Here is an 18,107-nt window from a genome sequence, read left to right on the forward strand (position 1 = left end):
CCTGTTTATTAAGTTTATACAGGATAGTGGTAGAGAAAATGATTTTATCTGATGCTGATAGTAATGTAATTGCTGTATTGTCAGTGTTGAAAAGGGATAGATCTTGTATGCATAATAGGTTTGATTGGTGGTTTTATCAATGATATTTGTCCCTGTTACAAAAAAAAAAAAAAAAAAAAAAAAAAAAAAAAATCCAACTATAAAGTAAGATTTTCTTTTATTTTTAGATTTAAGCTGTGTTGTATTAATTATTGCTGTATTGAAAGTATTTGCAGCTAATGGTGTTGTGCTGAGAAGGAAGAAAATTAGTCATATTGAAAGAAGTCTCAACTGACATTGCTGTCAAGAGGAGACTCAAATCTCTCAGATCAGATCAGTTTTACGTTTGTCACCCTATGGTGCCACAGTGCGTTCGACCTTAGCTTGGTAATATGGAAACCAGATATTGAACCCAACTGTACCATCATACTCATACTGCAGGGACCTTAGTAGTCAAGAAGTGTTGTTGATCTGGTTACTCTTACTATTTTCTTTTGCTAGTTTTGAAGAGTTTGAGTGATCTGAACAAAGAAAACCATTGCTGTAAGCACATGTAGGCTAGTGTTTACTCCAGGGGAAATTTTAGCAAGAGGGAAGGGTAAATATCTACCAAATTATATTATTGACTTATGCATAAAGTGAATATACCACTTGACGCCTTTTTTTATGCTGATTATGAATATAGGCTAATAATCATTTCTATTGGAAATGAATTTCAGCCCCCCCCCAATATATGCCAATTCAGGGTATATATTTCTACATTAGGGGGGTGTGGGTAAAGTTTAAACTTGCCTCCCATTTACATCAGAAACAAAATTTGCCCCCCCCCCTAATGTAGAAATATATACCCTGAATTGGCATATATAAGGGGGGGGGGGCTGTAATTCTTTTCCAATAGAAATGATTATTATATTTTTAATCATCATAAAAAAAGACATCAAGTGGTATATTCACTTTATGCATAAGTTAATAATATGATTTGGTAGATATTTACCAAGGGAAGTTTACTAAAAATTCTCCCAGGGTAGTTCCCCCATGAGAAATTCTCTCTGCATGTAAATTTGAGTAGACAAAGGGAAATTAAGAAAAGAAGGGATTCTGGAATATTCTGCATATATTCAAAAATAGGGGTAAAATCCTATTTAGCTACTTTTGGCTGTCTTGGAAAGGGGTTAGGTTAGGAAAATGAAAGTTTCAGGGATGGGTCTACAGGCTAAAGTATGTCCCAGGAAGGTATTTTGAATTACCTGCCTCTACTCCTCCCTCTAGAGATTCCTGAAATTTGCCTACATGACTGGTGACCTATTGAAATTTTGACAAAACAACGTTTTACCTTAGTTTCCAGTTATCAGTTTCTTTTTCTCTGGCTTTAGTTCTGAAAATGTAAGTACTGTTAGCTGAGTAGAATCTTAAGCCATATCAATGTTTTTTTTTTTCAAAATTTAGAAAATGTATTTGCATATCCTTAAAACCTTATAAATTTAGATTGAGCAAATTTGTGATCTGAAAACAATTTTGTTATACTTCATTTAAGCAGAAGATCTATTTTGCTAGGTTTCACTTTTATAACACACAGATTTTTAAAGGTCAGGATCCTCTTGAGAGAGAAGGAGTAGAGGTAGGTACTTCAGAATACCTTCCTAGGAAATACTTTAGCCTGTAGACCCATCCCAAAAAGTTTCATATTCCTAACCTAACCACTTCCCAGTCAGTGCACTATGATGTGTGTCATTTTTGACAAACTTTTGCTTCAGTTTGTATATGTATTTATGTTGTGATATATGGTATAGTTTATTTTATAGTCTAGGATTTATCTTTATATTTTATTTATTTAATTTTTCTGTTGTTTATTTTGGGGGGGGGGGGCTAGGAGGTTGAGTTGTCATTCAAGCTAAGGTTAAGGTCAGACTAAAGAAATTAATGACTACCAAGCACAGTATATATAATTAGCAGTATGGTCTTTCCCTATCTCACCCATTATAAAAACCCAGACTGAGGTGCAAGTGCTCCAAAGAATGTATAAACATAAGCAACATTAGATCTTTTCATGGGTAGACAAGTCAGATCTCTCTTGATTACAAAACTTGGCTTTGCATTCATGAATACATCCACATGAATAAGTGGATTCCGCTAATGCATGAATAAGTTAGAGGAGCTTTTTGTTTGCACCGAGAATGAAGAGCCAGAAATATTCTGCGGAAAACTTACTGCCTAATTATATAAACTGTGCTACCAAGTTAACACATTGACTGTCATGGCAATTTTCAGAAATATGTCCAAAACTGACAATTTGACTTAATCACATTTTATTATTAAAAATACTGAGAATAAGAGATGAATAAGGATAATGAGTAATGAATAGAGATATATATACACAATGCTCTAAAAATTTTTCAAAAAATAACTTCTTCAAAAATAAAATTAATCAAATTCAGAGAAGAATTCGTCATTGCCTTAATTGGAGAAGAAAATAAAACATCTTTAAAGAAAATCAGGTTGCAAATGCTCCATTATTTAGAAAGTCTACCACCTACAAAAAAAAAGCAGCATCCAACAAAGCCATGTCATGTATGCACACAAGCAAAGAAATGTTGAGAAACATGTCATTTTTGTCTGATTTTTTGTAAATCTTTGTAAATTTTCTTTGCCTAGACTATTACTTGCTTATTTGGAATAGTCATGTCAATTTTAAATTTGCTTGGCTCTAACTTAGAACTTGAATCAATTCTGTTCAAATAAGAAAAATATGCTTCTTCAAGGTACTTTTCATGGGAAAACTTTCTGATGAAACTTCCATCATAAGGCAACCCTTTTACAATTGCCCTTATATTCCCAAACTGTTTTCTTTAACCTTTGTTACCCTGTTATGATAACTCAACCTCCCAAAACACAAAAAAAAAGAGTTAAAATAAATAAATTGTAAAAACAAGTACTATAGGATATTCTGCAACACAAATTCTGCTTATATATCATGCTTTCCCTTTGGTTGCTCAATTTTGAACATTGGAGGAATTTACAGAGGGAAATTGTCCATAGAAGAATTTTCTTTTTAATCAAAGGATTGTAAGTGTATCCAGACTGTCATAGAACATAGATATGAGTAGAATTTTTTGGGAATGGTATTTTTCAGCTTAACTAGAGGAGGTATAAAACTAATTAAACAATGCCATATGTATCAGTGCCTTCCAAATGATGTATATTGTTAAAAATTGCTGAAATGGGTTTTACAATGTACAAAAAGGAAACTATACCACGAATTCTCACAGAAAAAACCAAAAAGATTTACGCTACTTTTTTCTTTTTTCCTGGAAAAGACTATGTCAATATAAAACAAACATAAATTAATTAAAAAAAACTTTTTCCTCAAAATAAGTGTTTCAAAGAAAAGTAAAGAACTCCATTAAACCAAAAATGAGCAGAAAGGGAATCAAATAACCTACCAAGCGTAAAACTACCATAGATCAGCATCAATAAATAAATAAAACCCAAAACAAACAAAAATTACTATAAATAACCAAGTCAAACTCAAAACAAGTTATATATTAAACAATTTTTTTTCTTTTTAATGTTTTCATTTTATAATTTTAGTATATAAATAATTACTAAGATTTTAAAGAATAAATATCAGCATATGTATATTAAACTGACAATGCACATTCATTTGTGTATTTTTCAGTAAAGTGCAAATTACATTCTGGCCTTGAGAAGGCATGGGGGTTGTCAACCCTATTCATGTTAATTTTTGCTTGTTTTGAGTTTGACTTGGCTATCTATTGTAATTTCTGTTTTTTTTGGGTTTTATTTATTTTTTTATGTTGACTGGGGTAGTTTTAAGCTTGGTAGATTATTTGAATCTATTTTTGCTCATTTTCGATTTAATGAAGTTCTTTACTTTTCTTTGAAAAACTTATTTTGTAGAAAAAGTTTGTTAAATTAATAAACATAAACAAAGAAATAGATTATTTAGAAATATACCTGGGACAAGCAAAGGGAGGGGGTGCATTATCAGAAAAGCAACATGATGATTTTCCTTATAAAACAAGGAATCTGAGGGTACTAGTTTTTTTATTAGCATATTCTCTTTAAATGTGGCCAATGAGTACAAATTTATCCAGATTACTGCAAGTATACATGTCACAATCATTGCTATTGTGTCTCAGTCCCCCATTACCCTTCTAATGGGGCTAGCTGTAGCCCAAGGTTGTTGAGGTTTTTAAATTTTGCTGATTTTATTTTTATTAGAGCTTTGGTTTGATTCAAATCCAGATGATTTATTGTAAACAAAATCCACTTTCATGGGAATGGTCCAAAACATGTATCTCTTTGTGAATAAGTTAGTTATAAAATAAAATATTGATTAAAATATGGTCAACAGAAGAAAAATTTTGTCATAAAGTACAAAAGATGTCGAAATGCACAAGCTACTAAATATTAAAAGCCTGAACAAAATTCAGCACAAAGATTTGCAAATAATAAGAGGAAAGAAGAGAGACAGGAGGAATTTCTTGTAGATGGGATGGATGAGGAGGTTTGAGTGAAATTTCATGTACAGTTTCTCACAACAGACAAAAGGCAGTCAAGTTCAAATGCTTTTAGATAAAAAGAATAAGGCAACACAACATGAACTTCCATAGATGATTTGCAGTGTTTTCTTCTGAACCTATTCAATTTTATCAATTTCTTCTTTTGGCAGGATGAAATTCCAAACAGGAGATTCATATTTAATAGTGGGAGGATGAACATGCAGGAAATTAAGTTAAGCTTATCCTCTGGAACCAGGAAATTCTTTAAATTTTTCAGCATTTGGATAGCACCATTTTCCTTTTTTACAATCCTTCCTGTATGGTCATGCCAAGTTAGATCAGAAGAGATCACTACCCCTAGCAGGGTAGTGCTGTTGGTGAGAAGGTTTGGGTCTATATTTGGTTCAAGTTCAGCTTATCTGAATTTTTTACTGGGAATTTATCTTTATTTGCCAGCATACTGAGTTCTGCTGCTTCAGAGGCAACTTTTTCATTGTAGCTGAAAGTTTAGCTTTTACCCACTCCAGATACATTCTCAGGTAAGAAATATCATCTTCATACTTCCATCTTTTGTCTATCTCAACAGCTTTATCATTAATAATGAAAAGGAAGTATAAATGACTAATCAGTGTTCCTTACAGGAAACTTCAGAAAACCAGCAGAGAAGAAAAAAAATATTAGACAATTTGTTATTGGTTTGCTAGAAAACTTCTTGCAGTATTAATAAGAAAAGGGGAATAATTTTGTTTGCCATCTTTCCCAGCAGATTCTTGGGATCAACAAGATTGATGGCTTATTGAAAGTCTGTTGCAAATAAATTTAGCCTTTTTCTAGGCTTTTCTAAATATTTTAAAATGAAATCAAGTAAACTAATGATAGTGAGTAGTTGAACTCTTTGGAAAACTGTTTATTATCAATTACTCCCAAAAGATGTTTTTTTTTTTACCACAAAGCAACAAAACTCTCAGAAACTTGGCTTAAGGTTGGTGTAATAGTGATCTGCCCCATACCACAACTTTTAAACCTCTTTCTAATACTTTGAATGACAGTATATGCTCTACATTGTATAACCAGAACATCTCTATGTTCTAGGTATGTCAAAAGTTGCTGTACATCGTCTTGTGCCACGTGAGTGTCAAGACAAACCAAACACTTGCCAGTCTCGTCGGATATTTCAAAATGCGTCTTCTTGTATAGAAATCACACTGGAAAATCAAAAGAAGGGTCCAAAAAAATCAGTCATGAGCAATATAGAACCAACTGAAATAATTACTGATAGTGTTGACGCTGCTTTAGAGCAAGGAGACCTTTCAAAACGACTAGATGGTGTTGTGCTCTTTCTGGAAAACCTCAAAGTAAAAAACAATGGTAGGATGATTTTCAAACTGTATTTAAAGTGCTTAAAGAAGAAATATTTGTTAGTAGAAATTGATGAAGAGCAAAAAGGCAGTATTGTTGTTTATTTTGGGCTGGAAAATTTGAATCTGCATGCCAAGGTTCAGGTCCATAGAATTCACGCCATTAAACAAGTCAGTTTTTCCTACTCAAACAATTTTATGAAGTTATTGATATATCAATAGCCACGTATCAGGGTACATCGGCTACTATTACTATTCTGTTTTTTTTTTCAAACAAGTTTGAAATTACCATTACTGACATGCTTGGGGACGATGGCGCCTGGACTGAACATGATGTAAGAAGTAGAACCTAATGCCTACCATTATTCCAACATCTAGTTCAACTCCCCTCCCCCCCAATATATTCTGGAAGTTTCAATTTAATACCCTTAGCTGTTCCTAAAATATTGCGGATGTGCTATTTTGAGAATATGGATCCAAATAGTGTCTTTTGACTTAGTTCAGCCTCCTCAGCATTCCCCAATTCCCATATTATTTCAACATCTATAGGAACAAAGGAAAGGTTATAGTTTAATGTTTGAAGGTCTAAAATGGTAAAATACCTAACATGGCAAAAAGTAACTGAAATGTTTATTTACTGTGAGTTTCTACTGTCACCCAAATGCAGAAAGCTGACAGTTTTCCATTGCACGTAACATTGCAAAAGTGAATGGAACGTGTATCTACCAAGAATTTCTTAGCCAAAACCAACTGGTGCCACCCAGATGCAGAACACTGACAGATTTCTATTACTTGTAACATGGCAAAAGTGAATGGAACGTGTATCTACCAAGAGCTTCTTAGCTAAAACCAACTGGTGCCACCCAGATGCAGAACACTGACAAATTTCTATTACATGTAACATGACAAAATTGAATGGAACGAGTATCTACCATGAGCTTCTTGGCCAAAACCGACAGGTGCCACCCAAATGCGAATCTCTGATTGATCTCTAACAAACCTAATGCTGCAAATGTGACTGAATTATTTATTCATCAAGAGCGTCTCCAACAGATGAAGATCTCCGACATATTTTTATTACACCTAGCAGTAAATAAAAAGTTCAAATATTATTTGAATTATCTACACCTAACAGAGATGCGCAATCAAGAGGTTACTTGAGTTGGTAAATTCAGGCATTAAAATTGTCATCTTCAAGCAAATAAAATTAAATTTTTTATTACACTAGTTTTTTCAAAGAATTACAGCTAATTTACGACGATTTTTTATCCAATTACAATTATATTCCAATTTAAACTGATAAAATACACCAACAAATGAAGCAAATATACCAAAAATTGTACTACAAAGACGTGGGATTTGGAATATTTTTGTTTGCTCTCTGCAGAACCAAAATCTCCCCTGCAATACAGAACACACTCTCAGTGGTGACTGGGATGCTAAAGTGCTTTCTTCCTAAAAATGCCAATGCTAGATATTTGTCTATGTTTTCTTCCTAGCAAGCCAATGGGTCCATGTCCTTGTCAGATAGCTCTTTACTTAGGTTTTATAGGACTTAGTCATAGGATAGTATTGGTTTCTATCTCTTGACGCACAAAAAAACAAAGACTTTTGCTTGCCGTGGCACATGGTCATTTCCAGGAGCCATATTGTTCCTATTTCAGGTTTTTACCCTATTTTGCAGCAACAGTTTGCATTTGTAGATGAAAAAAAACTATCTGGTCCTAAAAATCGTTGAACGATCAAGGAGTATGTTCTATTCAGATTTTTAGAGAGAAAAAAAAATTTCTATTACACTTCCTTGAAGTAGACCGTGCTCATTTATTTGTATTTTCTTTGAAAAATTAAATTAAAAAAAACAAGTTTTTTTTAACTGAAAATAAGGAGCAATGTTAAAACTTAAAACGAGCAGAAATTATTCCGTATATGAAAGGGGCTGGCCCCTCCTCAACGCCTCGCTCTTTACGCTAAAGTTTTTTATTTTTTAAAGAAATAGAGTTGTGAGAAAGACAAACTATAGCGTAAAGAGCCAGACGTTGAGGAGGGGACAGCTCCTTTCATATACGGAATAATTTCTGTTCGTTTTAAGTTTTAACGTCGCTCCTTACTTTCAGTTAAAAAAAACTTCTTTTTTTTATTTAATTTTTGAACGTTTTTGAATTAATGCAGGTTTTGAATTTTACTCACCATACACGAATAATTAAAACAAAGTTTGCATATTGATTTTACTTTTAATTTGGTTAAATGGCTTTCTCGAAACTTGTTTATACAAACGTTTTTATTTGTAATAAATATACGTAACTTACGAATTAACTTAAGTAACGAACTTCTATATTTATATAATTTTAATACGTATATTAGGGGGTTCGCCCCCTGGTCAATACCTTGCTCATTAAGCTAAAGTTCGAATTTTATTCTAGTTCTTTAAAAATGACCCCTGAATCAGAAAGGCCGTTAATTAGAATAGATAGCTCTGTTGACAGTACTAAGAAATATTTGGCTTAAAGAACGAGGTATTGACTAGGGGGCCAACCCAATCATTTACGTAATATTTTCTGTTCGTCTTAAGTTTTGATGTTGCTCCTTACTTTCAGTTGAAAAACTTGTTTTTTTATATTTAATTTCTGATCTACTTTTAAATAATGCGGGGAAATCCGGCGCCCACTTCATAGCAATGTCCTTTCCTCCATGAAAACTTCCTCCGTGGAAAGATCCTCCAACATAACCCCAGACCACCCCCCCCTACCAGAAAAAATGCCCCCTGAAAACGTCTGTATACTTCCCAATAACCAATACTATATGTTAACATTGGGTAAAGTTCATAACTTTCAGACCTCCCACCGAGGATTTCGGGGGATTAAGTCATCCTAAAAGACATAGTTATCATATTTTCGACCATGCTGAACAAAATGGCTATCTCAAAATTTTTATCGGGTGACTTTGGGAAAAATGAGCGTGGGAGGGGGCCTAGTTGCCCTGCATTTTTTTTTTGGTCACTTAAAAAGGGCACTAGAACTTTTAATTTCCGTTCCAATGAGCTCTCCCACGATATTCTAGGACCACTGGGTCCATACAATCGCCCCTGGGAAAAAAAACAAATAAACACGCATCGGTGATCTTTCTTCTGGCAAAAAATGCAAAAATCCACATTTTTGTAGATAGGAGCTTGAAACCTCTACAGTAAGGTTCTCTGATACGCTGAATCTGATGGTGTGATTTTCATTAAGGTTCTATAACTTTTAGAGGGCCTTTATCCATTTTTCGAAAATCAGCCAAATTTTCTCAGGCGCGTAACTTTTGATGGGTAGGACTAAACACGATGAAACTTATATATTTGAAATCAGCATTAAAATTTGATTCTTTTGGTGTATCTATTGGTATCAAAATCCTGTTTTCTAGGGTTTCGGTTACTATTGAGCCGGGTTGCTCCCTACTTACAGTTCGTTAACACGAACTGTTTGATAAAATCACCTGTCCCTACGTTTTGAATGGCGATTGGTAAATGAAGCATTCAACAATAGAGAAACTTGTTTAAAAATCATTAAAAGCTTCCCTTTAATTAGCACATAGTAATACAAATATATCAATTAGAAAATGAACAGAATTTAAAATACAAGAACTTAAAAAAGAGTAAAGAGCAATATTAAATCCTGAAATTATTATATAATAAGTCAAAGATTAAACGATCAGAAATTACTATGAATAAACAAAAATGAAGACAAGTTATAACAAATAAGAGCTGGGTCTAAACCCATCTCCCCTCTAACGACTAAAATAGGTTATTTAATTTTGTAAGGCACAAAGTAAGACGCAACATTTTTGCAAAATTGTGCAGTCCACGAGTCTCAGTGTTATAAAAGGTAAATATCTCAAAAATTCAAGAATATTTGATAATATTTGGAGGTTGTACACTTTAATCAGTTCGGGAGATGTGTAATTTTTTGAAAAATTTTGACCAAGGTCTCCGTTCCTTTGAATAAAATGCTTGTTCATTGAATGGAAGAGCTGTTCTCGATCTTATGTATCTGACCAAGAGGTCAGAATTTAAGGGACTCTAGATTTTGGGTTAGGTTTGGAGTCTAGAATTTAAGCATCATTTTATTGTTACTGGAGGCAGAACTTAGCCTATTCGTTCCTTTCCCCTTTTTTTTAATTTTACCTCCTCTCCTCTCGGTGGTGCCAATATAATTGAATTAAAAAAATTAATGACAGTATCTGTGTATGACCTACACTTAAAGCTAACAAAATTAAAATCTTAATAATGTTAATTAATCTTTAAGCTCGATCAGTTAAAAACTAACAGATCTAGTTTGGTCGATTCTGAAATTAGCTACCATTATCAAACCTCAGGCCAGCCGTTTTGCACGGTGCCCTTCCACCATATAACATCCCTTCCATGGCTTAGTCAAAATTACGACAGAAACACTTTTCGACAGTAGGTGCTTGGCAAATGAAGAATAATGTTGCTGTGGCTAATGTAGGAAGCGGGGCTAGTAGTCGGTTCATTGAAGATTTAGGAGTTAATCAGGGTTATGACTTATCCCCGTTTATGTGGAATATTGGGCTTTGTCCTTAGAAACAGAAATAGGGTATGGGGGATCATGGTATTAGCTGGAAAGGTAAAATCCTCCCAGAATTAGATGAAAATTTCCTAGCAACAAATACTAGCATATTGAACAGTTTTTTGGAGCTTTTGAGAGCTCAGAAAGCAAGAGTAGTTAAAGGGTTAATGTGTATTTCTCTTATGAGCCCTGATTGATGGTGATCACTTGGGAATATCACCTTAGATTTGAGGCGTTTTTGCTTTTGACTTTACAATGGCTTATATTTACTAACTACGATGAACTATGTCCATGAACCTTCTTTTTGGTTCATTGACTGTACTGTTTGCCCTAGGTGATTAGATGGGTGGGTAAGGGCAAGGCCTCGTTTAAGTCCTTATCTGTCTGAATTACCAAAGTAGGAAAACCAGTGGAGGTTCTTGCCTCTCTTGCGCCCGGGCAAAATCTTGATTAGTGCCCTCCCCCTTCTGTCTCCCACAAAAATTGTAAGGCCAAACTTTAATAAAATTTTCGTTTATCAACAAAATTGTTTTCAATTTATTAACTAATTAATAATTTACTTTTTGATAATTTTTAATTTATTATTTATATATTTTATTTATTATTTTTAATTTGTCTTTATTTTATTAACTAATTAATAATTTATTGATTATTTTCATTTATTGAATGCATCCTTTACTTTATTTTGATAAAAATAAAATTTAAATATTAGAAAATGATTATAGCCATTAGATTATTTTTTTGAAATTCTGTGCCCCTAAAATTTCCGTGCCCGGGGCAGGTGCCCCCTCTTCTTCACTGTTTTTTTTCTTCCTCGCCGAAACATTAACTTTAACACAATATTGTAACGAAGTTGTTTCGATTTAGGAATGCATGAGACTGAAGAGTTAATTCTGGATATGGAGGAGATCGACTGAGTGAATAGCTTCACTTACCTTCATAAAATTAATCGGAAGGTTGGTGGATGCAGTGACGAAGTTAAAAAAAAGGTGAATGGTGTTTTTACGTGGTTAAAACAAGCTTGGAAGAGCAGGAAGATAAGTCCTCAGCCTAAGATTAGGATTATACAAGCTTTAGTAATAACAGTGACTGTGAAATGTTGGGGCTACACAAGGTTGAAAACAATAAGCTTAATTTTTTGAAAAGATTTTTTTAAAATTAAATTTTAGTATAACATGATGCGTTGTATAAGAAATAAAATAAGAACCTTAACAGCCAAATAGAAATTTTAAAATGCAGAATTTCCCCATTTAGTGAAATACTCCAATTAAGGATTAATATTTAAAATTAATGCTAATACAAAAAAAAGTTAATTTTCAGATTTAGTTTTTGGTATAGTTTTTGAAAAGATAGAATGACAGTATTTCTTAGCTTTTCTTTGCATTATTTTGTATATAAACTTTCTATTTTTTGTTTTTAAGCACCTACTGTTTACTTTTTTTAGTCTTGAAAATGTTTTTCTGTAGTTTTACTTTTTGATAGTTCTGCGCAAGGTGCTGTTTGTACTCGGGTTTTTATGCTCAATGCATTGCTTGGTATAAAATTATAAGTTGCATTCGATATAATACTAGTGTGTTCTTATCTTATCTTTCATTTTTCAGAAGATCAGTCTTTCAAAAGACTCCTTGGAAATCTGACAGATACTGTAAATGACGCAAAAATAGTTATCAGCAGTCAGGCTGATCGTTTAAACCAGCTAGAAGATGAAAATAACGGGTCCAAAAATGAAATACGATTGTTGAAGAAAAAAGTTGCTGATCAAAAACTGGAGCTTACTAAACGTCATAGTCAACTTCAACGGTTTATCAAGCTTTGTAGGTATGGTATTCTTTTTGTATCTCAGACCTTTGCTTAGTGGTACTATATTTCTTTCTGTGTTCCTTCTTTTTAGAAATTCAAACGTGTAATCATGGACCGATGGGAATATTGTCTCTTTAGAATACGTATATTAACCTGTTTGGAATTGATCACCAACTCTTACAGTGTTCTGTTTTTCAGTGTTGTTTCTTTAGAATTGAAATACATCAATTAAATTGTTTGGAATTGAGATAAAATGCTAGCACGAAAAAAGAAAAATCACTAGCTCTATCAGAGTTCTGTAGTCTGGAGAAAAAAAAATCACCCAAACCGCAAACCTACTAAAATCTTGTCTTCATTTGTCTTTTTCTCTCAACTTAATTAAAGTAATTTTTGGATATTTAAATTGCTTTGCTGACAAGTGAGATTTTATGCTTTTTTTGTAATTTTAAATGGTCTTTGTTTATGGAACCAAAATATACATGTAGAAGATAAATATCCCCAGAAAGAAATTAACTATTCAGCACCATTTAGCATAGTCAGCTGCATTCGTCTTCTTATTTTCGTCATAATCATCAAATTGGTTCTAATTATCTCAGAAGGCTGTTGGGTTTAAGTGTTCATTTGTCAATTAGGAATTCTTTATATACAAAACATTTTAGTAATCGTCTGTTGACTCATGAACGTGGCTCCCAACGTGGAAACTCATGACTCCCAACGTGGTGTGCAAGTTCAACCAGTGGGACAGGGCAATATTTTGGTGTGTTACGGATCAGACGTGCAGTCTTTGCCTGTCTATATCTTGGAGCCTTTGAAAAAACATTTTTCATGTGAATTACGTCCCATTCATCTGCATTTAAAGTGCAAAAACATTACAATATGACGTATTACAATAACGTCATGCATTATATAAAAGGTGTTGTATTCACGCAATATTTTTCATTAGCATGAAATATGCATAGAGGACGATCCAGAAAAAAAACAAGTTGAAGGCCTTTTAAGCTTTCTTTAGGTGAATACGTAAAATTTTTACTAATAAAATGAAATAGCAATAGGTGGGAGGGGTCAGGATTTTAGAAATACCTAGGTGGGGCATGACCCGAAATTGGTTGGGAACCACTGGTTTAAACTGTTGGAAAATCATAGCAAGAAAATATAAAAATCATAATAAGGAAGTATGAAAAACTGTTGACAGACCCTAGTCTCTCACTAGGGAGAAAGAGGGTTCAGTAATTAAAAGTGGTAATAAATCACCAGATATGGCGGTGCTGTTTAGTATATACTACAGTATGTTTATGTATATTATGTATTAGTATTAGTATGTTTAGTATGTACTACATATTTTATTAATTTTCTGGTCATTTAAACTTTTGAGGTGGACCGTGTGACCAAAATCAATAAAAGAAGTTTTACAAGTCAGCAATTTGAAAAAAAATGGCTAGAGTTTGTTTGGGTTTGCTTAAGTCTGTCATTATGGAGAATGTATTGGTATTTTTATGTTAGTCAATTCTAGATATTACTCAACATATATAGCCGTAGATCATTGAAAGTTTTCGAAAAAACGTAAGGAATTAGCGGTCTGTTAGTAGTAAGAATCCTTGAAGTTTATCATGTTGAAAATAAAATGTAACTAATTCAGAACGGCTATTGAAATACGAAAGAAATTGAGCACTCTGGCTTTCTTTTTCATCCCTTTCTTTCTTGCAGCGCTTCATTTTTCTTTCTTTCATCTCGTTCTTGCAGTGCTATCATTTTGCCTTTATTCCACCCAAAACAAGTAGCAAGGACTAGTGATAATACTTGAGAAGCAATTTCCCATCCAGTCACTGTCTGAAAGCCAAATTATTATGCCCCATTTTTGATTTTAACAAGAGTCTTATTTAATCTAGCAATTTTCCCCACACACTGAAAATTTCTACATTTGGACTTTTTTTTCTGGTAGAAAACAAATAGCTACGATTCTTTAATTTGATCGATTACCATTTTTTTTTGGTTGTGCTTCTTTCGATGTTAAATTTATCCATCATTTTTTCTCATCATGTGTTATTTTTGTAAGAAGTGGTACGTTGGGAATCACATGTGATAATTTTGTATATAAAGTTAGAAACAACTATCCAATGTGCTTTGGATCAGAGAACATACACAACGTCTCCTTCTGCTCGACACCGTCTAGTAATTAACTAAGGTGTTGGTGACTGATAATTTTTTTTTTTTTATAACATATGCGTCACGAAAAAAACAACATACAAGTCTCCATATAATGCTAACAAAACAAAACTGCATATAATACCAACAGTATCAAAATAGGTCCCGACGCATATTAGCGTGTTTGAGATGACCCCAAAAAGGGAGCACTTCAACTACTTTTACACTAATACACTACCTCGGGGAAATAAAGCTCTCTGACTCCTCCTCCCCACCCCCACCCCTAATAAACAATAAATAAAAAATAAAAGGAAAAAAAAATTTTTTATTTTAAAGGGAACTTAAAGGAATTCAACACTCATATTCTATGATTCATCATGATTCCTTTCATATACCGACAATCACCTCTATCAACACACAAGAAAATTTTTCTCTTTTAACACTCACAAACATATACTCACTCCCAGATCAATCACCTTATCCGTGTCTACAATACTGGTTAAAACAAATACATCGCAAAGAAGCACGAAATTCCTCAAGAACCTTCTTACCTTTTAGTTCCGCCGGAAACCTGTTCCATACTTCAGGACCAATATACCTAATAGAAAATTTAGATCTGGTAGTAACTGGAACCGGCGTTCTAACTAATCAAAATTTCTAGTGTCATGACTATGATTCCTTTCATTACAAATTTTCGAAAAACATGTAGGTAATAAATTAGAAAAAAAATTATACATAAGCAAATTTAAATAAAATTTAACCAAACCAAAGAATGCTAAAATTTTTAATTGATGATACCTCAATCTGAACAAATTCTGGGACAAATCATTGGTCAAAATTCTTACAGCTTTGTTTTGTAACACAGGGAGCGGATACAAATGGCTAGTGAACGTCGACGACCAACTGTAACACAGTACAGCAAATATGGATGAATAAGAGAAAAATATAACATTCTAATAAACTTTTTAGGAAAAAAATTTTTCAGTTTCCATAGAGTTCCAACATTTTTGGCTAGTTTAGTACTTATAAATGCAATATGATCTTTAAAACTTAGGCATTCATCTACAATTACACCAAGATACCTTATTGTACTTGTCCGCTTTGTACTTCCATTTAATAACTCAATTTCTTCAATCCATGGACAGTAATTTACACTTCTGCCATAAAACATGAACATTGTTTTCTTTTGATTAACAAGTAGTTTGTTCACTGGCATCCACCTCTCGATTATCACCATTCCTTTTTTCATGTCATTTTTGAAATCTGCTTCTGTTTTCGCGGCCATTGTAAACTGAGTATCATCAGCAAATCTTGCAAGTATTGCTCGCACCGGGCCATCAGTGTACCTTGGAGTTGACAGTTGTTTGAGGCATCCATTTAGATCATTAATGTGCACAAGAAATAATAGGGGACCCAATACAGATCCCTGTGGCACTCCGCATTTAACTACCCTCTCTTCTGAAAGGACTGTTCTCAGCCGCACTCCTTGTATCCTTCTTTTAAGAAGTAAAGCAATCAAGTTCAGAATTTAGAAAAGAATCCCACCGTTTTCAAGCCAAGCCAATAAAATATTATGATCTACACAGTCAAAAGTCTTCATAATATTTTGAAAAAATTAACACACCTTTAAACTTTAATCTAGGCAATCGTTAACAAGTTTTGTCAAAAATAATAAAGCATGCTCTGTAGACATATTTTTTCTAAAACCAAATTGACTAGAGTGAAAAAAACATCTTTTTTCAAAATAATCCATCAGTCGTCTATAAATCAATTTTTAAAAAATGCGAGAAATCATTGGAAGTAGAGATATCGGACGGTAGTTGTTCATATCTTCCTTATCACCTCCTTTATACAGAGGAATAACCATAGCACTTTTCAAGCAATTAGGGTACACTCCAAATTCAAAACATTGATTAAAAAGGTACAACAGATGACTAGATATAATTAGGTAAATTTTTTGAACTATTTGAAAGGTTTCCAGCTGCCGATTTTTTCATACTTTTTAAGATGTCCTCAGGTTCACGCGATCTCACTGGTTGAAGATAAATGGTTGTATCACTTGCTTCAGGAAGAAAATTCTGGTATGTACCCTCACCATTTATGCATTCCAGAGATGTCGATATTTTTAGCCCTACTTCTGAAAAGTGGGTACACAAGTTATTGGCTACACCACTATCCGACTCCCACGGTAAATTACTAGGAGTTATTGATTCACTTTTTGGGCTTATTACCGACTTAATCAGTTGCCAGGTTTTAGCTGGGCTTCCTTCATAATCTTTAAATTTCTGTGCAAAGTAATCAATTTTTGCTTTTCTTAAAAGACTTTTTAACTTTCTATTAAATTCTTTATATTGTTCTTTATCAGATGTTGAACCTTGAGTCGCGCACCTTTTATACATCACTTGCCTTTTTTCCATTGAGGCTAGTAATCCTTTTGTAATCCAAGGTTTAATTGGCAACTTATATCTTTGCTTTGTCTCTTTAAACTCCAAACACTATTGAAATTATAATTTTATTTTTTCATACCATTTACCAAATTTAGTATCAATACCTGCAGTATCCTGAAGAAACTCAAAATCTGCACTTTTAAGCTTCCGCTTAAACTTCAAAAGCACATTTCCATCCGCATAAAGCATCTTTGGCACACTTTTAGTCTTGGGGTTTGGACCAAATATTCCAGGTAAAGATATTGGAACCCCAAAATGGTCAGATACACTAATAATAACTACTGTGGGGCATAAATAATTAATATTTACGAAAATATTATCAATTATAGACTCTGAAGTTTCTGTCACTCGTGTGCATTAAATCTCTTCTCACAAGGGGATGAACTTATCCAACTTAAGCAATTGTTTTAAATCTTTCAATTATTGAGTCATCTATTGTAGAACACCCGAATTTTTTTATGAACTTGTCGTAATCGACTCGTTTTTAAGATATGGTAACAATTTTCCATTTATTCAATAAATCGTATACTACATTTTTTCCCTTCCGACTGGTGGCAATCTGTGGTTTAGTTTGAGAATTCTTTGGTACATCTTATTGAAGCTTCATTGTAGAGCTAACTCGAAACAAATTCTATAAGCCAGTTCCTAGAGAATTTTCTCTTTCTTTTTTTGTCATTTTTGGGGGGTATTTTTAGAGCTTTAGTAGATTCTTATGATTCTAAAATTATACCGCTCAAATCTCGCAGGGCTCATTGGGCTGTAAATTAAGAGTTGTAGTGCTCTTTTTATGGATTAAAACCAATTGGAGGGCAGGAATTCGTAATGTCATTACCTCAACTGTTGCTCCAGGCGCCACTGCAGCACCACATGACAGCAAATTGAAGAACTTAAGAAAACCATTTTTACAAAAAAAAATGATTTGAACTCACTCTCCCACCCACCCTACTTTGTACATATAGACATCCTTCACTTCTTTTGATTAAATAATGATCCTAAATGATTGAAAGGCAGTCATTAAATATCATTAAGATTGTACTATGACTGTCTTAAGGGTGGCATGGTCTGTGTAGCCCTAGGGCTACACAGACCATGGCACAGGGGCAAGGGTATTAAATAATGGTATGGTCCATCTGAAAACAGAGACTTTGTATATACATGACAGTATAAAGGTGGGAATGTTACACCGTGTTTGAACCATAGTTATCAAGGTCTTTTAGTCAACTAAATTCGCCTAAG

The 18,107-nt window shown here is 33.4% G+C and overlaps 1 protein-coding gene across 4 annotated transcripts in view; it reads left to right on the forward strand.

Annotated features, from left to right (window-relative positions):
* The first annotated feature begins 234 nt into the window (after positions 1–234).
* Positions 235–18,107, forward strand: part of LOC148950598 (uncharacterized) — a 31,723-nt gene continuing 13,850 nt past the window's right edge. The window contains exons 1-3 of one of the 4 annotated variants that reach the window (XM_089091661.1): positions 235–582; positions 5,655–5,930; positions 12,084–12,300. In XM_089091661.1, coding sequence (XP_088947787.1) covers positions 5,657–5,930; positions 12,084–12,300 — 491 coding nt within the window. In that variant the 5' untranslated portion in view covers positions 235–582; positions 5,655–5,656. The remainder of the gene's footprint in view (positions 583–5,654; positions 5,931–12,083; positions 12,301–18,107) is intronic. The other 3 variants (XM_089091662.1, XM_089091664.1, XM_089091663.1) reach the window with 3 other exon arrangements.

Source organism: Artemia sp. Qi Xiang Cuo, chromosome 7 (genome assembly GCF_049724085.1).
Source record: "Artemia sp. Qi Xiang Cuo chromosome 7, ASM4972408v1, whole genome shotgun sequence".
Classification (NCBI taxonomy): domain Eukaryota; kingdom Metazoa; phylum Arthropoda; class Branchiopoda; order Anostraca; family Artemiidae; genus Artemia; species Artemia sp. Qi Xiang Cuo.